The following is a 26,714-nucleotide window of genomic DNA, read 5'->3' on the forward strand; positions in this document are numbered from 1 at the left end:
TTCCAAGTAAATTCAGTTTTATTGATAAAGCACAAATTTATCAATAAATAGCTTCTTAGCTTCCCCAGTTATGGGGTTAACACTTTTTTTAGAATTTTTAGGGAAGAACAGAACAAAAAACCAAGTTGTATAGGAGGGGGAGACAACATGATTGGGTACATCACAAAGAGTGGGCTATCAACTATGTGGGACTATTAACCACCCCTCTCTGTCATTAAAAATACTTGATTGATTTATGAAATTCATCTGCATATTGCAGATCTCTATAATGGACCTGAGTTAACAAACTCTCTAGTGCCTAAAAAGATTTGTTGAAGAGATAAGATTCTCCTTAATTGTCCAAGATAGGCAAGGATGGACAATATATCTTGTGGAAACATATTAGGTCAGTCTGTAGGCTTCTACAGATAACAGACAGATGTTCTGAGATTTCCACAGGAATGGAAGATAAATCTTTTCCCTTTAATTTCAATGACTTATATACAGACTGAATTTTAAACTGACTCAGAGGGAAAAGCTTAACAAAAGACATAGAAAGTTAACTTAGGTATATACAAGAATTGATTATAACATGAAATCAATGCATCATAGGGTCAATTATAAGTTGAATTAATTTGAATTTCCCATGTGATCATAAATTCATGTGATTTTCTGGAATAGCCTAGACTACATTTATATATGATGATTTCCTGAGAGTCTACCCTTATCAACTTTATGTATAATTAAGAGTCCCAGATATAAAGACTTCAATAAAAATCTTGTTGCCATAGGCTTCCCTTCTTTCCCAATCTATCATCTGTTATCAACCTCTTAAAATTTATTCAGTTCTTTACCCTTATTTTCAACAATATTTTCTTATAAACCTTATATCTACATAACATAAAATTGGTATTCCTTCAACATGAAGATCTAAAGATAGAATTAAATTACCTTAGATATAGTTTTCCAAGAATAATTCACTACTTTGCTTTTCTCTCTTTTTCATTTGTGTGGTTTTATCTAAAGTAAAATTTACGTGTGTCTTGAAATTTTGAAAATATAAAGCCTGTGCAAAAATGCTATTGTAGAAATTTCTGGAGCGATCTTATCAAACTTTTTGCTGTTTTCAAGCAGTTCTAAGACACCTATATGGACCAAAAAACTGATTTTATATGACACTGTTCATACATAAAGAAAGGCTGGTGAAAATGTGATGCTTTGGGGTTAAAACTCATCCCTTGTGTGACATCCAAAACAAAAATGACATTTCAAGCTGTCCAAGAGAGCTTGGTCTTTCTTATCAATGTATAATTGTTTACAATAATGCAGTATCTAGCTTTTTAAAAGTAACTGGTATAGGAACAAAATTACCTATTTTAAGAAAGATAAAGTCACCTGTGTGCACTATGAGGAGAAAGGGAGAAAAATATTGGCAAACAGAGGGAACACTGACCTTATTAGAAAAGAAAATATATAAAGCACACAAGAAAATAAAAGAGTTCACACTTCAGGCTCACAATGGCATGGTCTCATTCACTTAAAAGGAAGATGCACATTTCTTTTTTTTTTTTTTTTTTGGTGAGAGTGGAGGAGAATGTTGGAGTCTAGAAATACACAATCAAAAAGTGATCAGAAGAAACCAATGCCGTTTAATCATTACAGTGATTTTTCCCCAAGGTCTCTGAGTATTTCCTGGCAGAACAGGAGAGTCAGACATCATAAGAGGGAAATGAAGACCCATAATTGGTGTTGGAAGTATTCTATTCTGATTAATCAACGTCTAATAGGCTCTGCCAATTTCGCTAATCTCGGTGAACATATCGCGACTTTTGCAGCATCCTTAACTTTAAAGACATCTAGATTACTAGAATTCACAATCAAAGGAGTTCTGAAATAAAGCAAAAGGAAAAATCAATAACATTTTAGAAAGAAAACTGGAAATTTCTCAGTAGTATAACACTACAACAAACTAAATGACCTAAGTAAGTAAAATTTAGTTCTCTTTTATTATTGAGAAATAACTACCATGCCTATCCTAGCTGGGTTCATGAATAAACAGAGCTCTACAAAGGTAGTATGCACTTATAAGCAAACAGAGCCCCTGTCCTAAGTTACCACCCAGTTCCCCTTATCTTTCTGGGGGGAGGATGACTTGATTATTTTATTTTGGTTTTGGTTTTTCTTTTTACAAGGCAATGGGGTTAAGTGACTTGTTCAAAGTCACACAGCTAGGCAATTATTAAGTGTCTGAGGCTGGATTTGAACTCAGGTCCTCCTGACTCTAGGTCTGGTACTCAATCCATTATGCCACCTAACTGCCCCTGATTTGATTATTTTAAAGAATAATTTTGGCCTATGATTTCATTGAAGGAGGGAATTCTTAGAAAAGAAATTCTATCATCTAGTAAAATCTCCAAATTACTAGCCTTACATTGTTGCCTGGCAGTAGTTGTTGCTGATGTTGTTGCTTGACTTTCCTACTATGATATCAAAAAGATGCTTGAGGTTACTGAGAGTTGAAAGGACTTGTCCAGGGTCATGAAGCCAATATGAATCAAGAGTAGGATCTGAATCTATATATCATACTGTTTCTAAAATTGCACCCCTCTTCCCTACTCATAATTATGTACATAATTAGGTTCTCATCCAAAAATTATGATCTACTTTTTTCTCAGGACCCTTGAACTATAATGCCCTTCAATACTGTTTTAGACAATTAGACTTTAGAGAAAAGTTTATAGCCTGGAATCCAATCAGTCTTCCTTACTCTGCCAGTCCACTGGACTGATGACTGATGACTCAGTTGTGAATCTGAACCACTTGATTCTTTCCCCTGCCATATCTTCTTCTAAGAAAGCATGCCCCATACCAGACCTAAAACTATATTATAATGAGGAAGTCATCAAAACTGTCTGGCATTGGTTAAGAAATATAGAAGTAGATCAGTAGAATATATTAGATTCAAAAGACATAGTAATAAATACAGTAAAAATTAAGTATAATAAAAAATAATTTTTTTGATTTGATAAACTCAAAGACTCTAGTTTCTGGGAAAAGAACTCACTATTTGACTGGGAAAACAATAAAATAGTATGGCAAAAACTAGGCATAGACCATCATCTCATACCCTATACCAAGATAAGATAGAAATGAGTACAGGATTTAGACCTAAAGAGTAATACCATAAGCCAATTTGGAGGTAAAAAAGGAATAGTTTATCTGTCATATGGAATGGGGAGAAGTTTATGACCAAAGAAGAGATAAGGAATATAATAAATTACAAAATGGATGATTTTGACTACATTAAATTAAAAAAATTTTGCACAAACAAAACCAATGTAACCAAGATAAGAAGAAATGCAGAAAGATGGGAAACAATTTTCACAGCTAGTGTTTCTGATAAAAGACTCATTTCTAAAATATTTACAGAACTGAGTCAAATTTATAAGAATACAAGTCATTCTCCAATTGATAAATGATCAAAGGATAGGAACAAGTTTCAGATGAAAAAAATTAAAAGTTATCTAGTTATGAAAAAATATTCCAACTCATCATTGATTAGAAAAATGCAAATTAAAACAACTCTACCACCTCATATCTATCAGATTGGTTAAAATAACAAAAAAGGAAAATGATCAATGTTGGAGAGGATGTAGGTAAAGTGGGACATTAATGCATTGTTGATAGAGCTGTGAAGTGATCCAACCATTCTGTAGAGCAATTTGGAACTATGCCCAAAAGGTAGTTAAACTCTACACATACAAATACCACTTTGATACAGCAATACCATTAACAGGTCTATATTCAAAAAAGATTGAGGAATGACCAAACAAGCTATGGTATTATGAATGTTATAGAGTACTTTTGTATTGTAAGAAATTATCGGGGTGGGGGGGGGGCTTCAGAAAAACCTGGAAAGATTTGCATGAACTGATGCTAAGTGAAATAAGTAGAACCAGGAGAACATTGTACATATTAATAGTAAAAATGTGTGTTGACAAAACTATGATGGATGCCAGTCCTCACAGCAGTTCAGTGATCCGAACAATTCTGAGAGACTGAGATATAGAAGAATACTATCCACATCCAGAGGGGAAAAAACTATGGATTCTGAGTACAGAGTAAAGCATACTTTGTTCACTTTTAAAAACTTGTTTTTTATGCTTTTTCTTTCTTTCTCTTGTTTTTTCCTCCCCTTAGTTCTAATTCTTCTTTCACAACATGACCAATATGGAAGTATGTTAAATGCAATTGGACATGTACAAGCTATATCAGATTGTTTGCTGCCATGGGGAAATGGGAGAGAAGGAAAGGTGGTAGAAAAACGTGGAACTCAAAAACTTGCAAAAGGATGAATGTTAAAAACTATCTTTGCATGTAGTTGGAAAAAATTAATAAAAGAGAAAAAATATAATGTGAATGTGAAAAGAAAAAAATTAATTCATTTAATTCATCATCAATCAGAATGAATGCTATATAGAAGAGAAACTTTTAGGAAACTTATATCTTTCTTTTCCAGAATTCAAATCATCTATTCCATTTTCATTAATATTATGAACAGTCTTAATGTTCTTATTGGATTGGTCTAATATGGTTGAGTTTGTTTTGTAGATTAAAATAATAAAATCTAAAATGTAGTAACTTGCTTAAAAAATCCACAGTTTGGAAAAGAAGAGATGACAGGGGGCAGAGCCAAGATGGCAACAAGAACAGATCATGTCTTAGGTGCTCTCTCATAAAACTCATAAGCTAAGGACTCTAACTAAATTTTCAAGAGACAGAACCCACAGAGGGACCCAATGAGGCAGTTCTCCTACTCAAGGTAACCTGGAAAAGAGCAGAAAGGCTCTGCTCCTGGAGGCAGCCCCAGGGCACTGGGAGCCACAGCTCACAGCAGTGGGGGGAGTTTCCTGAGCTGCACCCCAGGGAGCACCGGGCACAAATTGGGGGAACAGCGGGGGGACCTCTGCCAGAGAGAGCACGTGAAGCCCAGGACTCGGGGCACACAGAGAGCAGCATGTCCAGTGCAGCCTAGTTCCAGGAACAGAAGCGGGCGGAGCCTGTAAGCAGGAGCTCCCAGGGCATGAGTCCATTGAACATAGGGAGGGGAGTGAAGAGAGACTGCAGAGCTCTGTCCTCTGCCCCTGGAACAGGACTCTGGGGCTCTGACCACATTCAGATCCTGATCACAATCTAGGCTCCCCCATAGAATAGCAGCCCCCCCCACCTCAGCCCTGTGGCAGAGGAGGGCGCATATGGTTATTCACAGACCAGGAGGGAGGACAGAGCCTCACATACTGAGACCCTCGTGGGAATGTCCCAAAAGCTCAGAAAGCACCCCAAAAACAGGCTTAGGCTGGGAAAATGAGCAAGCAGAGAAAAAAGAGGAACACCATTGAGAAATATTTTGCAAATGAGCCCAAGGATCAAAATACTCAGTCTGAAGATGAGGAAGCACAAGCTCCTGCATCTAAAGACTCCAAGAAAAACAGAAATTGGGCTCAGGCTATGACAGAGCTCAAAAAAAAGACTTTGAAAAATCAAATGAGGGAGTTAGAAGAAAAACTGGGAAAAGAAATGAGAGAGATGCAGGAAAAACATGAAAATGAAGTCAGCAGCTTAGTCAAGGAAATCCAAAAAAATGCTGAAGAAAATAGCATGCTAAAAACCAGCTTAGGTCAAATGGATAAAACAGTTCAAAAAGTTATTGAGGAGAAGAATGCTTAAAAAACAAATTGACCAGATGGAAAAAGAGATAAGAAAACTCTCTGAGGAGAACAAATCCTTCAGACAAAGAATAGAATTCAGGGAGATTGATGAATTTACCAGAAATCAGGAATCAATACTTCAAAACCAAAAAAATGAAAAATTAGAAATTAGAAAATATGAAATATCTCATTAAAAAAACAACTGATATGGAAAACAAACTTAGGAAAGATAATTTAAAAATTATTGGAATACTTGAAAGTCATGATCAGGAAAAGAGCCTTGACATCATTTTCAAAGAATTACTACAGGAAAATTGCCCTGATATTCTAGAAGCAGAGGGCAAAATAGAAATGGAGAAAATCCACTGATCCTCCTGAGAAAGAGATCCCCAAAAAACAACCCCTAGGAATATTATAAAGTTCCAGAACTCCCAAGTCAAAGAGAAAATGTTACAAGCAGCCAGAAGGACACAGTTCAAATACAGTGGAGCTGCAGTCAGGATCACACAGGACTTAGCAGCAGCTACATTGGAAGCTCATAGGGCATGGAATATAATATACTGGAAGGCAAAAGAGCTTAGAATGCAGCCAAGAATGAACTACCCAGCAAGGCTGAATGTCTTCTTCCAGGGAAAAAGATGGACTTTCAATGAATCAGGGGAATTTCAAATGTTCCTGTTGGAATGGCCAGAGCTGAACAGAAGGTTTGATCTTCAGATACAGGACTCAGGTGAAGCACAGAGATTGGAGAAGAGGGGGAAAATATGAGGGACTAAATGATGATGAACTGTATGTATTCCTGCATAGAAAAATGACACTGATAATACTCATATGAACCTTCTCAGTTAATAGGGCAGGTAGAGGAAGCTTTTATAGTTGAAGCACAGGAGAAAGCAGAATTCAAAGATAAAATATGGTGTAAAAATGGAGTCAATAGAAAAAAAAGGGAAATGTAATGGGAGAAAGAAAAAAGGAGAGGGGGGAATAGGCCAAGGTATTTCATATAATAAGATTTTTCTTTATTACAAAAAAAAAGAAATCCACAGTTTGGGGGCAGCTAGGTGGCGCAGTTGGATAAAGCACCGGCCCTGGATTCAGGAGTACCTGGGTTCAAATCCCGTCTCAGACACTTAATAATTACCTAGCTGTGTGGCCTTGAGCAAGCCACTTAACCCCATTTGCCTTGCAAAAACCTAAAAAAAAAAATCCACAGTTTGAATAAAAACTGTTTTCTGACTCCCAGGCAATACTGGGTCCTCTGAATCTTAAACAAGTTAAGTATTTCATTCTAAAGTGGCTAATGGCATAACTAGGTGATTGTAAAAGAAAATAAGATTTCTTTGAAAATGTTTCATTTATAGAAATTTTTGCCTTATTAACACCTCTCCCCTTCTCAACTCATTTCTCCTCTTTTTCTCTTGGTATATGCATACATACCTTGGATTGGGTGTAGCTAGTACTTCAATCCTAGGTGATGGAACATATTTTAGAGCAGATCGTGATACTGGCTGCTGAACTGGACGCATTGGGAGATAATCATCATGCACGGTTTTAGCTTTAGCTAAAAATTGTGTACGAGGGCTTGGTTTAGCTGACATGGCAGCAATGGATACCTTTGAAGAAAAACAACAGCATAAAACATGATCAGCTGATATTTAGTAAGTACCCAACAACTCTGGATTGTATGCCCAGGAACCTTTTCTTTCCATATGATACTCTTCTAAGAGTTTCTTTTTAGAGAGGTAGGGTTAGGATTTATAAAATGACAAAGTTGCAAGAGAAATAAAAGACCATCTAGTTCAACTGGAGTATAGAGATCATAAATCATACATAATTTATATAAAGCAGTTATTTTTGTGCTATTTATGTCATATTATATAGAAAATATATAAAAAGTATTTATATTGAATAAATAAATCTAGAACAAGAGATCAAAGTGATTGCTAGCCCAAAAACCTCATTATACAAATGAAAAACCTGAGACTGAGAGATCAAGTGACTTGCCTGGGGTCAAATAGCCAGGAAAAGGCAGAGCTAGGATTTGAACTCAGATCCTTTCTCACCCAATCCATACATCTCTTTCCTTCTATGTTGGTTAATTGGTGTGATCCTCTTCAATACCAAGACTAGAAGTACCTTCAACAAGAAGTAACCCACCCTCTTCTTGAAAATTTTCAGTGTTGGGGTTAGAGGAAGAAGTTCATTCTATTTTTAGAAAGTTCTCATTGTCATGAATGAAGTCTTCTTTTCTTATATTAAGCCTAAACCTTTCTCTGTAATTTCCACTTATTGCTCTGAGACCAAGCAGGGAAAAAAATAAAATCTAAACGCTCACACTTCAGCTTATCATGGTTCCTCTAAGTCTTCTCTTCAAGCTAAACATTCCAAGTTCCTTCAACTGACCTTCCTTGTTTTGCAGTGGTGGGATTCAGCCGGTTCGCAGGAGTTTGGCAGAACCAATACCTAATTTTATGTTGAGTTCAACAAACTGGTTGTTAAAATGACACTTCTAATAAGGGTTCTCTGGCCTGGGAAGACACCCAATGTAGAAATCACAAATTTACATTCTTTACTCTTTTTTAACATTCTTCTGCGCAACAGATTTTCTAAGCACAGGTTATAATATTCATTCCATCCATGGATGAAAAAAATTGATGAAACTATTCTTGTAATTATTTATTCATTTCTTAAAACTCATTATACCTTTGATGAAATATTATATTTTTCATCCCCTCATTTTTGTTACTTCAGGAAAAAAACATAAAGAGAAAAAGTGACAAACAACCAAGGGGGTGACAAACTAATATTTGTTTCTGCTTTGTTTTATACCCAAAATTCCCTCAGTGTGCTGGTGTTCCCCTGTACAGTGAAACCAATAGGAAACTGGGACATAATGAACCAACAGAGATATAAATTTCAAGGATATCTTACCCATTTCAGAAACCATGGAAGTAGAAGAAAAAAAAAAGAATAGATGAATGAGTTTTGGTTCTGCATATGTTGTGGTCCAGTGACTGCTTTCACTCCATAATGATACATTTACTTACTGTGAGCAATATAATAGAATCTAGTTTTTTTTGTTTTGTTTTGTTTTGTTTTTTAGTTTTTGCAAGGCAATGGGGTTAAGAGGCTTGCCCAAGGCCACACAGCTAGGTAAGTATTAAGTGTCTGAGGCCGGATTTGAACTCAGGTACTCCTGACTCCAGGGCCAATGCTCTATCCACTGCACCACCTAGCTGCCCAGAATCTAGCTTTGTGTACCTCTTTTATTGTTCTTATCTGAGTATTAAATGCATGACATATTAAACTACCTTTTGGTATATCTTTCTGCAAACTTAAAACGGTCATTAGGGCAGAGAAGAACCAGTTGTTAATTTATTTGAATCCCACCTCTGCCTCTATGTAACAGTCTACAATTCTTTCATTATCCAACTTAACCTTCTAAGAGACATGTTCCAGCTTAATCAAGTCTTTCCTAAGATGTTTCCTAAGCTTTCCAAACCTGAACACATAGTTTTTACATGTATTCTAGTTAGAAGAACATCTGGCAGAATTAGAAGATCCTTATTCTGGAAATTATGTTTCTCTATGAAGCTTAAGGTCACATTTGTTATTCTGTTGACCATATTATATTGCTGATTCATATTAACTTTCTAATTGAATGAAGTCTCCGAAATCTTATTTTTCAAAGAAGCTTCTATCTTACTTCTTATCTTACTTCTATCTTACTTCTCCCTTCATCCAATACTTGCAAAATTGCTTTCTTTTATTCAAGAGTAAAACTTTTCAGTTAATCTCATTAAATTTTAGCTTTTTTTTTTCCTCTCTGGCCCATTATTCTAACATTAAGGAACCAGACAAAAGACAAATCTTTCCCCAGACAACAGGGGGGAATAAGGTGTATCTTACAGGGCGAATTGGCAAATCATTTTCTCCTCTTTCAAAATATAACGTGTCTCTTTTGACCTTGGGTTCTGAAAGAGAGATTACTCTGGATGAGGGACGTGCATGCAGAGCAGCAGATGAAATCTTTGTTTCAACCTGTTCAAGGAAAATAAAACAATACACATTGACTATTTACATAAGACATCAATCAGATCAATATTACATTTCTTGGCCTGATCAGTCAAAGACATTTCTTAGCAGGGTTAGTAAAAAGGAAATTGTGTGTATCCTAAGAGGATAATTGTGTGTGCCAATTTCAAATAATTTTTTTTCACAGAAACCTCATTGTAAAACTAAAAATCAGAAGGAAAATAGATGATATGACATGTTATTTGGATAGCTTTCAAAAGAAAAAATGACAATCTATTTTGTCTTAACAAAACCAAAGTAGCTAGAAAAGATGAGAAATTTCAAGTGAGAAAATATCTTTGCATCAAATATCTCTGATAAAAGTTTAATAACTAAGATAATTGAGGTTGAAGCAACTTTTAAGACTGAGTCATTTCCCAATGAATAACAAGTCAAAGGATATGAACAAACAGTATTTGAAAGAAAAACTAAAAATTATCAGCAGCAATATAAAAGATTTTTGCAAATAACTAAAAATATGAGAAATATAAATAAAAATAACTCAGAGGTTTCACCTCAACATCTTTCAATGTTTTAAAGATGATAAAAAGGGAAAATAGTCAAGGTTGGATGGATTGTGGGAAAACAGACAGACAAACAGACCAATATACAGACATATATACACACATTTTTGGTGAACTGGTAAACTGATTCATCATTATAGAAAATTCTGAGGAGATATGTGAGAAAAGTCACAAAATTGTTCATGCCTCATGTTCCCAATAACTTAAGGAGAGTAAATATGATCAATCTATCTATGAACATTCAGTAAGGACTGACTATGTACCAACTACTATGATTCCCTGGGATTACAAAGATCAAAAGCAGACACACTTGCCCTCAGGGAATTTATAGTCTTTAAGAGGAAGCAACACATATACATATAAGTAGATTCAAAATATATAAAATATATCTTTGAAGTATTTGAGTTGGAGACACTAATAACTGAAGGATCAGGAAAGGCTTTCTATGGGTGGTGAGGATGGGGTGGGAGAACACATTGATTGAACTTTGAAGGAAGCTAGGGATTCTATCTAAAGAGGTTGTATATGAAGAGGGCATGCATTCCAGGCAAATAGGGGACAGCCTCCGTTGCCAAGACACAAAGATAGGAGTTTGGATATCATGTGTTAGTAATAGCAGATAAGCTGGTGTGACTGAAATGATTAAGTGTGCTAAAGATAGAAATGGTGTCTGGAAAGACAGGCTGGAATAAGATTATTGGGGGTTTATAGACAAACAGAGGTGATTGCTTTTGATACTAGAAGTAACAGGAAGCTATGGGAGCTTCTTAAGAAAGGAAGTAACATAGACTTAGGATTTAGTACCATCACTTTAGCAGCTCCTTGAAATATGGAATGGAAAGGGGAAGACATTAAGGCAGACTAGTCTGAAGGCTACAGCAGAGCAGGCAAGAGGCAAGAGGGTCTAAACCAAGGGCAGAGGTTGTGTGATTATAGAGAAGGGTATTGATGTAAGAAATACTGTAGTTGTAAAATTGACATGAATTAGTTAGTGATTGGATCAATGGGGAAAGGTCCCAAATATTTCAAAATATTCAGAGCAACAATTTTCATAGAAATCATAAAATAAACACAAAAGTTATCCATTGATTAGGGAAAGGCAAAAGAAATTATCATTATAGAATAGACTTTAATGAAATATTAGTGGTTCTTAAGAAATCTGAATATAATAGGAGAATTGAATGCATTCACCAATCAACCTGATATGGTTTCAGAGTACAAGGCACTACTAATTATCAGGACAATTAAAAATAGAAAAGAAAGTTTGTGTTCTCCAAAATTATGCATTCTAAGGGAGTTGTTGATCATTATTTCAATTCAACAATATTTATTGAATACTTCCTATGTGCAAAGTAATGCTCCAAGTACTATAAAACCAATGGATTTATAATCTCATTAATTTGAATTAAATTGAATGTGCCCTCTATAATGTGCATCACAACTCATTCATGCCTACTCTTCCTGTGCAAAAGGATCATCCAACTTGTTTTAAGGCCTGCCTCTCTTTCTCTTGACATCATGAGGATGTTAGTAGAGCACTAAGCCTGTCCATCTTATCATTTCTTACCTTTATTATCTAACCAACCAACATATCTTCTTTTTTCCATCATGCATTTCCCTGATGACCTTTGCTATTCTTTTTCTTCAGAAATTTTGTAGCCTATTCATACCCATCATTAAACTTTCCATTTCCCTAGGTCATAGATATCTTCAATCCCTGAGAAACTATTTTTTATTTTTCTAATTATCTAACAATGTTAGATTTTAGAAGCTTAGAAGATTTAGAACCTTTGATTCTGAGAGAATCCTAAGATTATCAAAGGAGTTTTGCGACCTTTTGAAGGCAATCCAGATCATTCTCCTCCCTCTTCCTGTTTAACTCTAGACCCAGAATACTGTACAGTCAGTCCCAAGTATATGTACCAATGGACAAGTTGTATAGATTATCTCTACAATTTATTTAGTAATAGGCAATAGACATTTCAGCCACGTGGTCTTTCCTGGACAAATGGTCAGTCCAGGCTCTTCTGAGTAGCTATAGATTTTTTACAGGAGGTTCTGCACCATTTCAGAACTTGATGCAACCAAAACAATGTCATCTACTAGCAAGAATATGTGGAGTAATTTCTTCAACTTGAACTCTGTTCTGGATCTCCTCCATCACAGTAGTGAACATCTTTGATGACTAGATCTCCCTTCAACACAGAGTTGAACACCTTTGATGATCTCCCTATCTGATGTTTCATTTAATATTTATGATCAAAAGATAATATGAAGAGAGTTAATGCTGTCATATCTTTCAAAGATATAATGATGAGTGAATGGGAAACATCTTGTTGGAAGAAAGCATTTAAGGCAGTATTTCAATCTACTAAATAAATTACTTTTTAATAATCAACAAACAATAGACACAATGAGATCTTATCTACATTACATCTTTCAGTCAATTGTGTAAAGGTAGATATGGTCCATTTTAGAATATGGATTGCAAAAGGTTGTTACCCACTAATGCCCTCAATCAATATGACTTCAATGTATAGATGAGTCTTATAAAGATTGTATATAAATGGAAAGGTAGACATAGAGGTTATTTGTTGATATTCTATTGACCACCTTTCTTCAGTATTAATAATATCCAATCTCCCTTCTCCTATAAATCAAGGCATACATGGAATATGAATTGGGTTCATGTTTTTGCATGCCTGTGTTATAAATATGTTTAGGATATTAATGTTATGAGTTCAAGTGTAGTAGCCCTATTTTCTTTGATGTTGAAAATAATTTTTTATTTTAAAAAATTGCAGTTTTTCTATTTTTCTTCTGATTGTTATCCTCCCATTTTTATTCTTAAATCCTCTTGAGATTAGTTCATTCTCTTGGCAAATTTCTTTAATATGATTTTATCTTCTACCACTTTTCCTTGCTTTATAAGACCATACTGCTCAAAATTATTCATCATCCTCTTTTGCAAGATTTTATAAACAAGTTTAGATTCAGAACTGAAGTAGTATTTGGAACACAATATCTCTCTATTTGCAAAGTCCTACTCTGATGCCCCTCAGGGGAAAAAATGTGATTTGGAGTCTTCAAAGACTATGGCAGCTGAATGTCAGCCCTTGCAATTTCAAATATACTAGAAAGGTTTTGAGTAAAACTTTGGCAACAGACTAAATCTACTTTCCAAGAACTAGTCTAGTTAAGTACAGTGAAGTTTATCACCAACAGCTATTCACATGGTTATTAATTCCTTGATTATGGCAACCTGCAAAACAAAATAAAACATAAAATGGCTCCTAGTCCTATGTGATCCCCTTCCATTTCTGCAGTAACTGTAGCAAAATGAGAGAAAAGGAGTAGAAGATGCTAAGGATCCCACAATTTTTAGATCATCTTTAAATTTTTACTGACTGTTGATCTGCTAAAATATAAGAGCTTTATCTAATGACCAGCAAGTTGACAGGCTGCTGTAGGAGCTAAATCATAATAGCCTTGACATTTTCACTATAAACAACCAAAAAAAAAGGTGGAAGTTGCATCTAAGTGGAAGCATGACTCAAAGGTATACTTTGGAGGGACAAAGAAAGGAGCCGGCAGAATTGGTTTTATCATATACTCAAAGATTAAAAAAAAAATTTAATTCCCTGGACATTTGGTCACTTGATATTGAAATACTCATGAAGATATTTGCAAAAAAAAAATCATGTGAACTTATATATTAACAGCAGTTGCAGAGGATCAAGAAGTAGAAAAATTCTACAAAAAATTCTAAGACTCTACAAATTAAGTCAAGCTATACTTTGATACTTAGTGATTTTAGTATAGTAGTAGGAATAGGTGAGAAATAAATCAGAAAACATGGGTTGGGAAGAAAGAATGAAAGCTATCAAGCAATATGCTTAAGTCTTATCTTTATCTATCTTGATTACTTCCTTTAAGAACTGATAGATTCCAGTCATAGGACACACCAACATAATCTCAGAAAAATAAAACTGATTATACTTTAAAAGATATTACTGATGTGGGAGTCACCCATAAATCAGTTGTCTCTATATAATCAGATCTTATCAGAGCAAAGATCAGAATTAGCAAAGAGTTAGAATAAAAATATACAACTGAAAAAGTTAATCTTAACTCATTAAACAAGCATAACTAATAATAAAAAATAGTCAACATACAATAAAATGACATTGGAAGCAATTATAATAATTTTAAATAGAAGCCTAATTAACATAAATCAGCTTTCATAAGGACAAAAGAAAACAAAAAATGTCTTAGTCAATAAAACATACAAAAATGAAGCCAACATAGTCACTACCCTCAAGAAGCTTAAACTCTAATAAATAAACATTACATTAACAATTAAAATGTAGAGAAGAATTTTAAGTGCTATAAGAAAGGTACTAGCAAAATATGACAGAATGTTAGAGATCTCTTCTGACTAAAGAGAAGGTAGCATTTGAGTTGAGGATGGATAGATTATTAAAAAGTGGAGAGAATTAGCAAATACATAGATATGGGAAAAGGTAGGACAAGTTGGAAAAATAGTAAAAAGTTCATTTTCACCAAGATTTTGAAAACAACTCACATTTCTATAATGATTTAAAATTTATAAAACAGTAAGGCATAATAAGTATTCCTATTTTACAGATAATAAAACAGGATCAGAGAGGCTACATGACTTTCCTAGAATCACATAACTAATAACTTGTTAAGAGGCAGTTATTGAATTTAGACCCAAGTCTCTGGGTTCTAAATTCCATGTTTTTAATGCCATAAAAAAAGAGGCTGGTACAAGATTCTGAAAAATCTCAAAAGTTAGATTAAGGTACAAAATTTGGTACAAATTTTGGTAATTCATTTAGTACAAAATTTAACATCATTAATGAGTTTTGGTACAAAATTTGGTACAAAATTTAACATCACTAATGAGTTTTGAGTAGGAAAGTGAAATAATCAGAGCTTTGCTTTAGCATGTAGGCTGAATTAAAGGTGACTGAAGTGGAGACAAAGACACTATTTAGGAAGATATTAAATTGTCCATATAAAAGATGGTGAATGATTGAATTATGATAGTGGAGTTGAGAATTAAAAAATAAAGACTGCTACAAAGGATACTGTAATATTTGAAGACTCGGTGAATTTGGGATGTCTAGGAGACAGTTTGGTGTGTAAGAATGGAGTTCTGGAAAAAGCCTGGTGTTGGGAATATTCATGTGTGAATCATCCATATAATGGTAATCACTGAAACCACAGCAGTGGTTATGATCACTGAGAAAAATGGCATAGGGAGAGGTGAGAAGAGAATCTTAAATGTTTACTAAGTCCAATGAACTGGGCCAACTGGTGAAGAACCAAAGAGAAAAGCAGGATGGCTTTTTGCTCTGAAAGGCCACATAGTCTAATAGGTGGCTCATATTCCTTAATATACCTCATACCTCTTAGATGTGTCATCTAAGGCATTTAGGCCATAGAAAGGGGGAAAAGAAGCAGAATGGTCCTGAGGCACTTAATAATTGTTTATTGACCTGAAGTCCATTGAGGAGTATTCAGAGAGACTTCAGAAAATCAGGATAAATACAAAATCCTGGAAGCTAAGGAGAAGCTTTAGTCAACAGTGTCAAATATCACAGAAAAATCAAGAAGGATAAGAACTGGAAAAGGACTTTGGATTCTTGATTAGACAGTCATAAACATGGTTTGGTAGATAAAGAGTTGATTTCTAAGTCAGGAAGTCTTGAGTTTGAACTCTGCCCCCAAGGCATATTGGCTCACATGTGGTCATATAATGTGACTGGGCAACTTACTTTCTTGTCAATGCTCCAGATAACTCTCAAAGGCTATAAACTGCACCAAAGGAGCATGGCTGAATTGACAAAGGAAATCCTTCACGAAGAGCTTTCTGTATTGACGGAATCACAGATCTGGTCCTCCCAAAATTTATTATTGATCTTCAACAATATGGTTGTTGTAATCAGGGTAGAAATAGATTGTAAGAGGTCAAGGAATGAGTAAATGGCAAAGAAGTGTCTAAAGTGAGTGTCAACTTTTTGTTTTAGAGTTTGGAGATCAAAGGAAGAAAGGGAATGAGTCAAAACTAGCTCAAAGGAGTGTTGAGGGGGACTTTTTTAGCTTAGGAGAAACCAGAAGAGATTTGGAGTTGGAGAAGAAGCTGAGAGGAAGAAATTGAAAGCAGACCACAAGAAGAACAAGATGGAACAAGATTCCATTTATTTCACTTCAACAATCAGTTATTATTGGATCAGTATGTGTTTCAGGCATGAGAGCAAAGATACAAGCTTATCTTATAGGGTTCTCTTTAGAAAGGAGATAGAACACTTTTTTTCTCTGAGACAGGAAGGAAGATGGAGAGGACAGACCAAGCTACAGAAAAATGTGGAGGTGAAGGAGGAAGACATTGAAGGATTATGTCCATGTAATTCTCTTAGGAAGTATGAAATAGGTTAATCTGTTAAGATTAAGGGGGAGAAGAGGAAGAAAATCTAATTTAAGAATGAAGGAAAAAATAAGCAATGGAAAGAAAGAAAAAAATCTAAATAGAAGACAGGAAAGAGTCAAATGTTGTTCTAAGAGTCAGATACGTTCAGACTACAGAAGGTCACTTTAAAGTTAGGCTCCCACAAGGACAGATAGATTTTTTTTTTTTTACATGGGCCCTTTTACCTGTTTGGGAGCCACAAAGTCTGGGTGTGTAGCTTTAGCCATAGAAAGTTGAACTATCCGGACAGAAGCCTCAGGGATGAGTGAAGGATCTTTCACTTGCCATTCAAGGGAGCTATATGGCCTGTAGGCAAACAGGGACTTAAAATGTTACAGCTGATGGGCATGTGAATCATAATTACAATTCAGTTGAACTCAAAATCCCTGCCCCAGGAATCCATTTTCAAGTAGATGCTGATGCCCAGTCTCCAAGACAACCTAAGGTAATTTCTATGATCCTGGCCACTGAGTAATTTGCAGAAATAACTTGTCACATATTAACTGAAGGCATAGCAGGTTATTGATGCTCCTTTCCTGCATTTTCCTGATCCTCATAAAAATCGCAATAATAAAAAACATGAAGTAATTTATCTCTCAGACAAATGACCAAATACTTATGATGTCTTATGAAATTAAAATAATTCATATTCTTATTAAATAGATATGCCCACCATTTTTTGCTACAAATCTAAAGACTGGAAAGATAGAAAATATAGGGGTATAGTATATTTAAAAAATCCACAAATTGCTGAATAAAGTTAAATGAAAATATTGGGAGAAAAGAATAAGAGCATCTTAACTCTTATAAATGCAACTGAAAAAGGCACCAGAGTAATCATTAGAAAGTAATAAAACTCATTTTGTCTATTGTGATTCAAATGTGTGGGAATAAACTTTTCTCTAAATTTGAATGTGCCTTTTACATGATTTGATTTATAGTCTTTTTAGAACAGTTGTTACGGTACCCCAAACATCCTTTGAATGTGATACTAGTCTAGTCAGAATTCCTACATTTTAAAATAATCTCCATAGATCAAAAAAATTAGCTGTCATAGGTGAAAATATTTGACACATTATTTCTGAACAAAGTTAAAATATGTGTGTGTATGTATGTTCAAAGGAGAATTGAGAAAATGGTCATAGGGTTAAAGACTAACTGACCTGGCACCAGAAGTGGCCTTAAAACTTTGAGTTCCTTGAAATGCTAACCATCTAGCCCCTGAGTATTTATTGAGTTTAGTTTCCTAAGAGTTAAATATAAGAATCTTATGCAATGGATCAGGCCTCTCAGTAGAAAGATCAACCTAATAACAATAAAAATTATGAAAGTAGTTTGGTAATTGTATACCTATAAATATATACAGTAACATTGCACTTCTAAGACTATACCTTATCCAGAACTTTCCTTTAATTGGAGAATAGCAGAGAACTTAGAAATCAACAAAGAAAGGTTTCTAAGCAACAAAAATAGATGTCATGATGTCACTAAGATACAAGTACTTTCCTAGGAAGAGAGAACCCTTCAGCTTCTCATAAGAGTCTATTTACTTTGATCTTACAAACAATCGTTAAGTGATTAGTAAATGTTTATCAACTCACCCACACAGTTCTAACAAGCTTTATGATCTGTTACTCCCTCAACAGCACACAGATAATTAATTAGAAGGGAAATAAGGCTACTCCAAGCAGACACAATGATAGCAACAGAGCTCAAACATCAAAAGAAAGAGGAGATACAAAGTTATAAAAAGCAAATGGGAGAAATCAAAAGCAAAGTTGTCTGGGTTCATTTAATACAGGGGGAAATATCCCTGTCTACCTCAACAGATCCTTGGGACATCATTACATTATGACACAATACATATAATAATTGATGTTCATAATAATGACCCTGAGTCTTTACTTTAAAAAAAAGTGCAATATTCAGCATTTGTTTGTTCAAGAAGACAAGGAAATGTACAGGGTATCCAAAATTATTCTGTTTTTAGAATCTTTAAAATGACCTCCTGTAGCCTGATCATACCTGGCTCTTAGAAAAACATTATTCCTTTCCCTGCCTTTATAATATGTAGATTCTATCCTTTCTTTCCATTGCTTATATTTTACTTCATTATTACATTAGACTTTTTCTCTCATTCCCCCAATCTTATCAGATTAGTCCACTATCTATTTCATAAAAGAATTACATGGATACATCTCTCAATGTCCCTCTTCATCATCTCCAAATATTTCTGTTGCTTAACCTGTCCTCCCCATTCTTTCTTCCTTTCTCAGAGAAAGAAGTGTCCTATTTCCTTTCTAAAGAAAACCCTCTAAACTTGTCCCTTTGCTCCCATGCCTTTCACATAGTCATCATATAAAAACTGATTGTTGAAGTGAATTAAATGAAATCTCCTCCTATCTTGTTCCACCAGTGGTCTGTTTTCAATTTCTTCCTTTCCACTAGATTCTTCCCCTACAACTACAAACCTCTTTTGGCTTCTCCTATCATAAAATTTGAATAAGATCAGAGCTAAAGGAAGAATATGATTAAAATTTTATGGAAAGCTTTGACACTTTACAGTAATAAGCCTCAATTGTCTAGAAAATTCAATTATCTTAGATTTCTTCTCCAATGATGCTGGATTGTTATTGTTATTCTATTTACAAACATAAAAATTTAACAAATCAATATTTAAATATATAATTACTAGATCCATGTGTAAATATTTACCAAAAATAAAAATCATAGAATTTCACATATGGAAGGGACTTTGAAGGCCATATAGTCCAATCTTCCTCCAAACAGAGAAATCTCTTCTACAATAATCCCTGTCAAGATGATCATTCAACCCCAGCTGTAGGAAATATCCAATATTGCAAAACAATTTTTTCAAATGTTGGACGACTATTTTTAGGAAGGAAGGCAGAGGAAGGGAGGGAGGGAGGGAGGGAGGGAGGAAGGAAGGAAGGAAGGAAGGAAGGAAGGAAGGAAGGAAGGAAGGAAGGAAGGAAGGAAGGAAAGAAGGAAGGAAAGAAGGAAGGGAGAGAGGGAGAGAAGAAGAGGGAAGGCAAAAAAGGAAGAAGCAAATTAGTTTTTCTTTCTTATATTGAGCCAAAATCTGTTTCCAGGTAATTTCCATCTTTTATTCCTCATTCTTCCCTTTAGGACTATCTAGAGGAAATCCAATCCCTCTTCCAAAAGGCAATGCTTACTTCAAATATTTGCTTACAATACTCATGTTTTCTTCCCCCTTAAGCCTTCTCTTCTCCAAGTCAACTCTCCCTATTTTCCTCAATTTTTTTTTTGGTGAAGCAATGGGATTAAGTGACTTGCCCAAGGTCACACAACTAGTAAATATCAAATGTAAGAGGTCAGGTTTGAATTCAGGTCCTCCTAACTTCAAGGATGGTATATAGATCTCTTATACTTGTCATCCTCTTTTCGATATTCTATAGTTTATCATTACCCCTGCCAAAGGTGGTTCCCTGCTCTATCTCTCCACTTTGTATGTAATACAGATTGCAGTTCTGAGAACTAAAATATTAAGTACTAATGCAGACTATTCTAGTTTTCTTAGCAGCTTCTGTTGGGTTTATATTAACCTTGGGGCCATGATAACTTAAATGCCTTTTTCACATGAGTTACTGTTAAATAAGGTTTTAGAACCAAAGATTTATAAAATTATGGCTGCTTATTTAATCTCATTGATTTTAGTTCATAGTTATAGCTTATTTGAGACCTTTCTGAATCTTGATTCTGTTCTCCCCATATTCGCCTGCCCTCCCAGCTCTATGTCATCTGAAATTCTGATAATCCTACTTTCCTTCTATTTATCCATTAAAGTTGTTGGGTCAAGTGCAGACCCCTGTAACTTAACCAAAAAAAAAGACCTCCCTTCAGCATAGCATTGATTAGATATGGATGTTCAAGTAGCCTTAAACTTACCTAATTATACATTGACCCAGGTCACATTTCTTATATTATAATTTTTTTCATTGATCTTTCTACTAGAAGGAGTGGCCAGATTCATTTAAGAAGACTATTTTGTGAAAATAAAATGAACAGGAGAGCTATTTACATGATGATCAAAACAATGTAAAGGAAAACACCAATGGAAGGAATTGAAAAAAATCTATCTATACTTTAAAAAAAAGAAAAGAAAAATCTATCTATGCGGGAACCTAAGATGACTTCATAGGACTTAAAGTGAAATATGCCCTCTACCTTTTGGCCAACAGGAGAGGACTAGGGAATATATATTTAGAAACTGGTCTTGATTTGATTTTCCTGATCATACTTGTTTGTTATAAGGGAGGGTTCTATGGTTGGGGGGGGGAGGGTTGTAGGTGAGCATAATTAGGAAAAGATAATGAAGTTAAAAATATATATAAAATAAAATCACTCAAGAGAAAACCCAAACAGAAAATAATCAATGTGTGAACCTTGTCTCAGTAGGTGTATATATATATATATATATATATATATATATATATATATATATATACATATATATATATTTTACTGACTGATTAAATGAAATAATATACATACAGCAATGTGTAGATCTTAAATCACTATATAAATAACTATTTTTATTGCTGTTACTCCACAGCTATTTAGGCTAAACATCAACCTGCCATGAGACTTGGACATTAGATTGAATTGAGTTTAGAAACAAGAACAAGTTTAGATTCAAGAATAGCATCATAGTGATGTTTCTATTTTTCTCTGTCTCAAAAAAAAAGTTGATTCACTTGCATTTTTTGATGGAATTGACTGATAATAATGAAAATGGTGAGCACACATATACACAAACTAAAAGAAAGATATTTAGGCATTTAACAAAATTATATTATGACTTTGGATATTCTTAAAGGATTCTCTACCTGCAGTGACTATAGTTATTCCAAACACGCTTTGGTTCTGCAAGAGCTTCAATCCGGGAAGATGGATAATTAAAAAATGACTTTGTAGGAAGCTTCCAGATTGTAGATCCTCGACCCCAACTATTATGGTATTCAGGCCTGCAGGTTTTAGGAGAATACAAAGGATGAGGAATAAGGTAAGAATTTGATTTTCATAACTGCAAACATTCAAATTCATATATAACCTGGGCTGTTATAGTTAGGCCTGTGAAACCAGGAGAATAGTTTACCCATCATTTTTTTAAAAATTGTTTCCACTTTGGTAGACACCTATGATTTCATAAGGGTAAGGAAGTCTAGCTATAAAGACTCCTTCCAGTGATTTATATTGACAAGTCCTCTATAAATTGCATGTCTCACAGAGTTGCCTTGGGGCACTGAGAGTATGGGAGATATATATCCAGGGTCAAAGAGTCAGTGTATGTCAGAGGTTGGACTATAAATCAGATCTTCCTGATTCCAAGCCGACCCTGTACATGTTATATAGCAAACTGCATCTTTATTGATCAGTAAGTCCTAACAATTTATTTTTTTATGGTGCTTTTCCTACATAAGCAAAAATGGGAGTCTTTCAGATATTATTACAAACCATAGAACTACTGCTAGATTTTCACCATCAAATTGTATACCTGAACAATTTTCTGTTATCCCATCTCAAATCAGGTTTATATAAATAGATTGGAGAGAAATGCTTCATGAAAGCAGCAAGTGCATTGAACTCAAAAGTGTCAAGAGGAGGGTGAATTCACCTGTAAAACAGGTAAATTAAAATCTCAAACCTCCTCACTTCCATCTCCATTTTGAATATTCTAAACTATGAAACAGGAAATGATTCAAATGGGGAAATTGATATAAAACTAAAGGAGTAGCTTTTATAAAAAAAAAAAAATCTAAAGACTTCAGGCCCAATGATTTCCTGAAAAGGAGGGCAAATCTCCTAGCTCCCACAAAAGAGAAACATTTCTTTTTTCACAAGTATATATTGAGTTTAAGTCACAGAAGTAAAATAAAGTAGATGTTATGACTTAAACTTCATTCTTTCTCTCTCAGAAGTGTTACAGAATATAGCTGACCCCAAAACCAAGCAGGCGCTTAAGAAGTAAAAAGTATTAGCAGAAATAGAAATATGTTTCAAAAGAAGGCCCTCTCAAAATATACATTAATGAACAAGATAAGTACACTTTGAAACATTCAAATTGAACTTCTCTCTCTCTCTCTCTCTCTCTCTCTCTCTCACTCACACACACACACACACACACACACACACACACATTCAGTCACTCACTCACTCACCATCTTGAATGACCCATTCTAAACTTTTCACCAGCACATAATAGCCAGAGTCAGAGTACTCCATCTCATGTCTCTGGAATTCATCATCTAATTATAACTCTTGTTGTTGTTCATTTTTTTCAGTCTTGTTTGATTCTTTATGACTTGACTTGGAGTTTTCTTGTCAAAGATATTCCAGTTCATTTTACAGATAAGAAAACTGAGGAAAACAGGATTAAAACAGGACTCGACCAGGATGACAAGTTGGTAAGTATCTGAGGCTAGATTTGAACTCAGAAGATGAATCTTCCCGACTATCTACTATGGTACCTAGTTGCCCTCAAATTATAGAAGGATCCCTTTATAACAATTTCATCTTGTAATAGATTTAGTAGCATACCACTCAAGCTACTGAGAGGATATTTTTGTGGATCCAGACAAAACAAAAACAAAATTTATCAGGAGTAGTAAAAGATCAAGAATTTCAAGGGCTATAATGTTGTTGTTGTTGTTTGTCCTTCATTCTCAAGAAGACCATGACATATCAGAGGAGATGATGCCATGACAAGCACATGAATTGGATTTGGGGGGGGGGGGGTGCTATACCTAAAATCACCAGCCTCACTTTCTCCTCCAGGGTCATCTGGGTCCAGTGGACAAATATGAATCAGGGCAACTGGAGATGGCCCTGGATGCTAAACAATCAGGGTTAAGTGACTTGATAGAAGTCAAATTTGAACTCAGGTCCTCTTGACTCCAGGGCTGGTGCTTTATTCACCGTGCTAGCTAATGAATGCAAGTGAGTGTGAAAGGAATCTAGCACTACCAGATATCAAGTTATATATAAAAACAAAACAGTACAAAAATAATTTGAAGTTGGTTAAAAAGGGGAAAAAAGGTGCTCAGTATAGTAGATTAATTAAACAAGATCCAGAAACAATCAAATATCTTATAGTGATCAATTATATACTCCCTGACAAAAATATCAGAAATATTAGCAAGAGGTTTATAGAAATTAACTTTAGAGCAATATCTTGTCATAATCCAAAATAAACTTCAAATGGAAAAATGATCTAAATGTAAAGGGTCATATAAGGAAAAAAGTTAAGGAAGAGGAGAAGAATTCTTATTTATATAAATGATAGAAATGATCATGGAAGTTAAAATGGAGAATTTCATTTATATGAAGTGAATAATTTTCTGTTCAAAGAAATACATTTAAAATCAGAAAGATAATAATTAATTGGAGAAATATTCATGATAAATTTCTCTCAGGGTAGCCTTAGGGTCAGGAGGACCTGAGTTTAAATCCAATCTCAGATACTTAATTACCTAGCTGTGTGACCTTGGGCAAGTCACTTAATCCCATTGCCTTGCAAAAACAAAACAAAACAAAAAAAATGTTAAATTTCTCTCACAAAAGTCTAATAGTCAAAATATGTAAAGCATTAATACAGACATACAAAAATAAGAGCCTTTCCTCCAATTGATAAATGTCCAAAGGATAAATGTCTCAAATGAGGAGATGCAAGCTAACCAGAATTAGATAAAAACCACTACAAGTTACTAACAATAAGAGAAATGCAATATTAAAAACTTGTAAAAAAGCAACCCTGAGATTTTAGCTAATTCCAATCAGACTGTTAAGATTACAATAGAGAAAGTGATTTTTGGAAATGTTATGGGAAGAAAAAAACACACTAATACATTGCTGACAAAGCTCTGTATTGAACCTATTCTGAAAAACAAATTGGAATTTTACCCAGTGATTCACTAAACTGTATATACTCTCTGATACAATACAACACTTAAATTTGTGCTCCAAGAAAGCACAAGGAAAGAATTGATTCAGATTTAGTGAAAAATTGAAAACAAGACTCACTCAAAGGGGAGGCAGTTCAGCCTAGCTGAAACAAGGCACCCTGAGGAAGAGACAGGAAGCAGAGTGTGCCAGGTAAGTGTGCCGTCTCCCCTCAGAACACAATGGAGACAGCTCAGTACCTTAAACCCCAGAGCCTTAGGAACAGCAAAATTTCCATCCCAGTGCCCTCAGAGAGCATCCTAGGAAACAACACCTATGAAAAACCTTCAGAAAAATACTGTTCCTTCAGTTACATTTACTGAAGACCCAGGAAAAAAAAGTTCTTGTCACCAAAGTTTCATTCAAGTTTTGCCTTGTCAAATTGTTCAACATCAGAAACTGTTGTGATTCTATTGGTAGCAATGATGTTGTAAGGAGAAGCATGTCTATCTGCTTCATCACAATACGCTAAGGCTTTACTATCTGACTTATAACTGAAATATTCTATATATGTTTTCTCTCCCATTAGAATGTGAGCTCTTGGACAACAGGGACTATCTGATTTTCCTATTTGTGTCCCCCCACTTAGCACAGTGTTTTTTGATCATAATAAATGTGTAATCTCTCTCCCTCTATCGGGTAATCTTAGAAATCTTTATTAAAAGTATCAATAAGGAAGGGGTGGCTAGGTGGCGTAATGGATAAAGCACCAGCCCTGGAGTCAGGAGTACCTGGGTTCAAATCCGGTCTCAGACACTTAATAATTACCTAGCTGTGTGGCCTTGGGCAAGCCACTTAAACCCATTTGCCTTGTAAAAAAAAAAAAAGCATCAATAAGGAGAGCAGCTAGGTGGCACAGTGAGCCCTGGAGCCAGGAGAACCTGAGTTCAATTCTGGCCTCAGACACTTAATAATTACCCAGCTGTGTGACCTTGGGCAGGTAACTTAACCTCATTGTCTTACCCAAAAAAAAAGTGTCTGAGGTCACATTTGCTCTATGGGGCGGCAGCTAGGTGGTGCAGTGGATAGAACATTGGTCCTGGAGTCAGGAGGATCTGAATCAAATCCAGCCTCAGACATTTAATTACCTAGCTGTATAACCTTGGGCTAGCCACTTAACCCTATTGCCTTGCAAAAAAATAAAAAATAAAAAAAAGACTGCTCTGTTCAAGCACCCTGTGGTCTTGTAATGAAACAAATAAATAATATATAAGCCAAACCTGTTAGGTACATGTAGTATGGAAACCTTCTTGGGTTCTGCAAGTCGATCAAATCTTCTAGTTAACTTCGCATCTAAAGCACTCAAAGGTAAAGGCTTGATAGGATCTTGATTTCCCCAAACCAATTTTCTAATAAAAGGAGAAAAACAAAAGGCTATATTACCCTGTTTGAAGTAAATGCCCTTACCTTAGAAATTATACCTGAACTCCATGCATAATGATTTTCCCTTTCTTTAAAAATTCTCCATATAAGCATTTCACAACTGTAGTGTTGAGAAAGATAACATCTATAAATATGTGTTTATGTGTGTATTTAATCCTTTCTTAAATTGGGATAATGCCATTCTTTTTTTTTTAGGTTTTTTTTTGGGGGGGGTAAGGCAATGGTGTTAAGTGACTTGCCCAAGGTCACAGAGCTAGGTAATTAGTAAGTGCCTGAGACCAGATTTGAACTCAGGTCCTCCAGACTCCAGGGTCAGTGCTCTATTCACTGCATCACCCAGTGCCCCAGGATAATGCCATTCTTAAAAAAGGATATGCCAAAAATGGTTACGGAAGATAACCATGTTTTTGTCATTACTTTTTAGAAAGGATTGTTTACAACTCAGGCTCAAACCAAGAATTCAGATAATTTGGGGGTTTTAACAAATTTGAAAAAACTTAAGCCAGATGCTGAACACAACTGAATTAGATAATCTTTAAGGTCACTTTTTTTTTAGGTTTTTTTTTT

At 34.9% G+C, this 26,714-nt stretch overlaps 1 protein-coding gene across 1 annotated transcript in view; it reads right to left on the reverse strand.

Annotated features, from left to right (window-relative positions):
- Positions 1–1,608: 1,608 nt before the first annotated feature.
- Positions 1,609–26,714, reverse strand: part of SPMAP2L (sperm microtubule associated protein 2 like) — a 69,138-nt gene continuing 44,032 nt past the window's right edge. The window contains exons 5-10 of the mRNA XM_074231581.1: positions 25,985–26,113; positions 21,653–21,790; positions 16,967–17,087; positions 9,597–9,728; positions 7,125–7,300; positions 1,609–1,867 (exon numbers count right to left, since the gene is read on the reverse strand). Of these exons, the coding sequence (XP_074087682.1) occupies positions 1,753–1,867; positions 7,125–7,300; positions 9,597–9,728; positions 16,967–17,087; positions 21,653–21,790; positions 25,985–26,113 (811 nt within the window). The 3' untranslated portion in view covers positions 1,609–1,752. The remainder of the gene's footprint in view (positions 1,868–7,124; positions 7,301–9,596; positions 9,729–16,966; positions 17,088–21,652; positions 21,791–25,984; positions 26,114–26,714) is intronic.

The sequence above is a fragment of the Macrotis lagotis genome, chromosome 3 (genome assembly GCF_037893015.1).
Source record: "Macrotis lagotis isolate mMagLag1 chromosome 3, bilby.v1.9.chrom.fasta, whole genome shotgun sequence".
Taxonomy (NCBI): Eukaryota; Metazoa; Chordata; class Mammalia; order Peramelemorphia; family Peramelidae; genus Macrotis; species Macrotis lagotis.